We start from the raw sequence: 3321 nt of genomic DNA, 5'->3' as shown, positions 1-3321 counted from the left end.
GTAGGCACTGTGTGGTGTGACTACTATAGTTCGAAATAAAATGTCGTATTCCCCTTTTTAAAGCGCCTTTCTAAAGGCGCTTATAGAACTAAGGACAGAAACAGGACACTGCGCCGACTACAAATGAGTATTTACTGGAGAAAAAAAAGCGAAGAACCAGAAGTATGCGTAAGCAACATACAATGACATTGCGCATTAGACAGACCATTGTGCGTACCTCTGCGAAATAAACCAGATTACTTTGCTATTTTTTCCTATTTTAATAATTCCGTGCCATATTACTCCTATCCATTTTATTGAGATACGGACCTTTCAGGCGTTGGCGCCCGGGTGAACGCCTTCAAGCGCATAATTCCTTTAATAAAGCAAAGCTTTCTATGCCTTATTTTTGGATGTGAAGTGTTGGATGTGAAGTGTTGGTGTGCGCGTTTGTGGCATAATCGGTGACTTATAACGCGATTGATAACGAATAACGGCTACGCGATAACATCGAGAGAACTAACATGAATCAAGAAGGGCGTTGTCTCGATGACTTCCGGAATGCCTCGGTGGCCTGGCCACGTACCCCTTTAAATCTGTAGGGAAGTGTACGCAAGAAACTTTTCTTGCATTCCACCTGTACTGAAATGTCTTGACCGGAAATCGACGAACACAGGCGCACAGAACTGCACACATTTAATCCCGATTGCTCGCGAAATAGACAAGGCGCGAAGACTATATTGGGAGCAGTTCGGTGCAGCGGGCGATGCTTCGTCGTCACTTGTTCTCGTAGTAGATCTTGTACGTCGAGTACGCGCAGTGGAAGGCGTGCAGACCTCCCGTCGTCAGGCCCACCATCTGGGGTTTGAGGAGGCAGAGAGAAAATGAAAGAGGCACCTTACAGATAGATGATTATCGACAATATAAGATGATCTTCAACAAGGTCGCTAGCCGGGCTTGTTATACGAACACATACTTCTGCAAAAACCGGACACAGAAAATAAGCACACAACACAGCGCCATTTTCTGTGTCCGTTTTTGATCTGTTTGCTGAAGTACGTACAGGACGATCGCTTGCGTCTGACGTCCCAAAGCAGCACCGTGGATTAGATGACACCATATAAAGGTGGTCTACAAATACATGCCCGAAGCGACGGCAGCCTCTGAGTAACCGAAACTGATCTCAAAGGCTATGCTTCTGCGGACTCCATGCGCCGGACGTGATTGTGAAGCTGGAAGCACGTAATGGCCGCCGTGTCTTAGAAATATAATTTTGATAACCCGAGTTCCGGTATGGTGCGCCCGAAGCTCGGTACATACGCGTATAAAAGAATTCTTGCATTTAAAAGTGAACTTTTTTTTTCCTACACTACCCATGGGTATGGCGTGGCTGCTGCTGCTAGGTCAGTCGGTCGATCGGTGTTTCAACGAATGTCACTGTGAATATATATAAAGTTTATACATGATTCGAATGCAAGCACCAGCCAAAGGGCGTAGCCCTGTATGCTGATCCACAAAGTTGTGCCGGTACTGCGTAGTAGAAAAAAAATTCCAACATAAATGTTGAACGTCTAATGTTGGCTCATAAGCATTTCAAGTGCACACAGACGTCTTGATGGAACGATGCATTACTATCAACGGTTTCTTTAATTTATTTGACTTTCTTTGATTTAGTCACTGGACATATAGTGCGCATTCTTGGCCAATCCTCGAGAATGGAAATGTGTTGAGTGTTACCACAAGAACAGTATAATCCTTAAATGTAGCTCTGTGAAATTCAGCCAAATTCGGTGCTGTTGTGGATCAACATTGGACAATTCGCGGCACCGGTTCTCGTAGACGAGGTTAAAGCTTTAGTTCCCCCTCAAAAGGGCCCTATGCCACAAACGCCGGACAAGGCTGTCAGCGATGGTCAACGCGTAACTACAATTTAATCACGATTCCCTCCGACTATTAAATATAAAGATATACCGTACAGTTTGTATTTAAGAAGTTAACCGACATGATTAGCTCAATTAGTGAATTGATTTCTTTGGTATTTCTTGCGAATAGTGGGCAGGTATAATTTATCTGCAGCGACATAATTTCAGTAAATAATTTAGGGTTGTTTCGAGTTCGAAGTAAGAAAAAACATAGTCTCCGATCCACGCTGTGAAGGTGGTTGGACAGCGAAGGTGTAAACGACACCTAGAAATATTGCCCATAGTGAAGTAGCTTGAAATTATTCACATGGTGACATTCACGTGCACTTTATCTAATTATTAGCCTAAGACGTTTCAGCGGCCTGCGACTTGGCTTACGCCGCGACTTCGTGCACCTACAAAGAGTGGACCAGAGACAAGAGAAATGAACTTAACCACACCGCCTCGTATGCACGCTGCTCTTCAGGATTTCTCACTATACGTCGCATTCCCCTAGCACTATCACAACATGACTCAATTGCTAGGAGGGATCTTCTTTCACATATTAAAGTGTAGTCACGTCACTCCCTGTTTCGTATGCTATATGTAGTTGTCGCTTCCCGGCAACCGCATCTTATGCAACCGTAATCTTTACCGGGAAACGCTTGCGGCGAGCGCTATGCGCGAAAGTGAGCTTACTGGTTTTTTTTTCCCGCACGACCGGCGCCGGCACTGCCACGCGCGCGAAGGTGGGCGTCATCTAGTGGTGCTGCAAGGAACCCAGCGGCGCACGCCTCCCGCTGATTGGTTGAGCTTTTACCCACGGTCACGACAAATGCATTGGGAGGGGGGGGGGGGGGGGTACAGAGGTATACAGCTTCGTTGTAAAAACGCCGACTTTGGCAGATTGGGCAGTATTGGCGTGTGTTGCACTTACCGCCGGCATGCCGACTTCTTTATTTTTCCGAACCAGCGAGATGCTGCAGAATATATACAGGACGCTGCCCGTTGCCTGGAACAGCACGTACTGCGAACACACCGAAGAAAGACTTGAGCAATTTGCAGAGCAGTCTCGCGGAGAGATTTAGTCACTCTGTAAACATACTGGAAGTTACGGGAAAGTGGACGCGCAGACGAGAGCAGCAGTGCTGTTAGTGCCATCCTGCGACGTTGAGGTCAACAAGCGCGGTTAAACTGTTATTTCAATTACAGGCTATGCGCAATTTAACTGCCGCTCGTCATTGTATCACGGCTTTTCTTTTTTTTTTTCTTTCAGAGCGAAAGCGCTACTCCGCCATGTCTCGCAAGGTCATTCATCGCGTCGCGATGACCTTGAGCCGCCGGCGCGCAAACGTGGTAGGTGTGACGTCATGCCACATGATCCGCTGCGGAGAGGCATGGCAGCTGCGCTCGCTCGGAGCCTCGCCGCTGCGGTACCACG

The 3321-nt window shown here is 47.0% G+C and overlaps 1 protein-coding gene across 1 annotated transcript in view; it reads right to left on the bottom strand.

The window, feature by feature from the left end:
- Positions 1-756: 756 nt before the first annotated feature.
- Positions 757-3321, bottom strand: part of LOC119458825 (uncharacterized) — a 5353-nt gene continuing 2788 nt past the window's right edge. Inside the window, exons 3-4 of the mRNA XM_037720686.2 lie at positions 2818-2907; positions 757-837 (exon numbers count right to left, since the gene is read on the bottom strand). Coding sequence (XP_037576614.1) covers positions 757-837; positions 2818-2907 — 171 coding nt within the window. The remainder of the gene's footprint in view (positions 838-2817; positions 2908-3321) is intronic.

Source organism: Dermacentor silvarum, chromosome 7 (genome assembly GCF_013339745.2).
Source record: "Dermacentor silvarum isolate Dsil-2018 chromosome 7, BIME_Dsil_1.4, whole genome shotgun sequence".
In the NCBI taxonomy this organism is placed as follows: domain Eukaryota; kingdom Metazoa; phylum Arthropoda; class Arachnida; order Ixodida; family Ixodidae; genus Dermacentor; species Dermacentor silvarum.
This window is presented reverse-complemented; position numbering and strand designations above follow the sequence as displayed.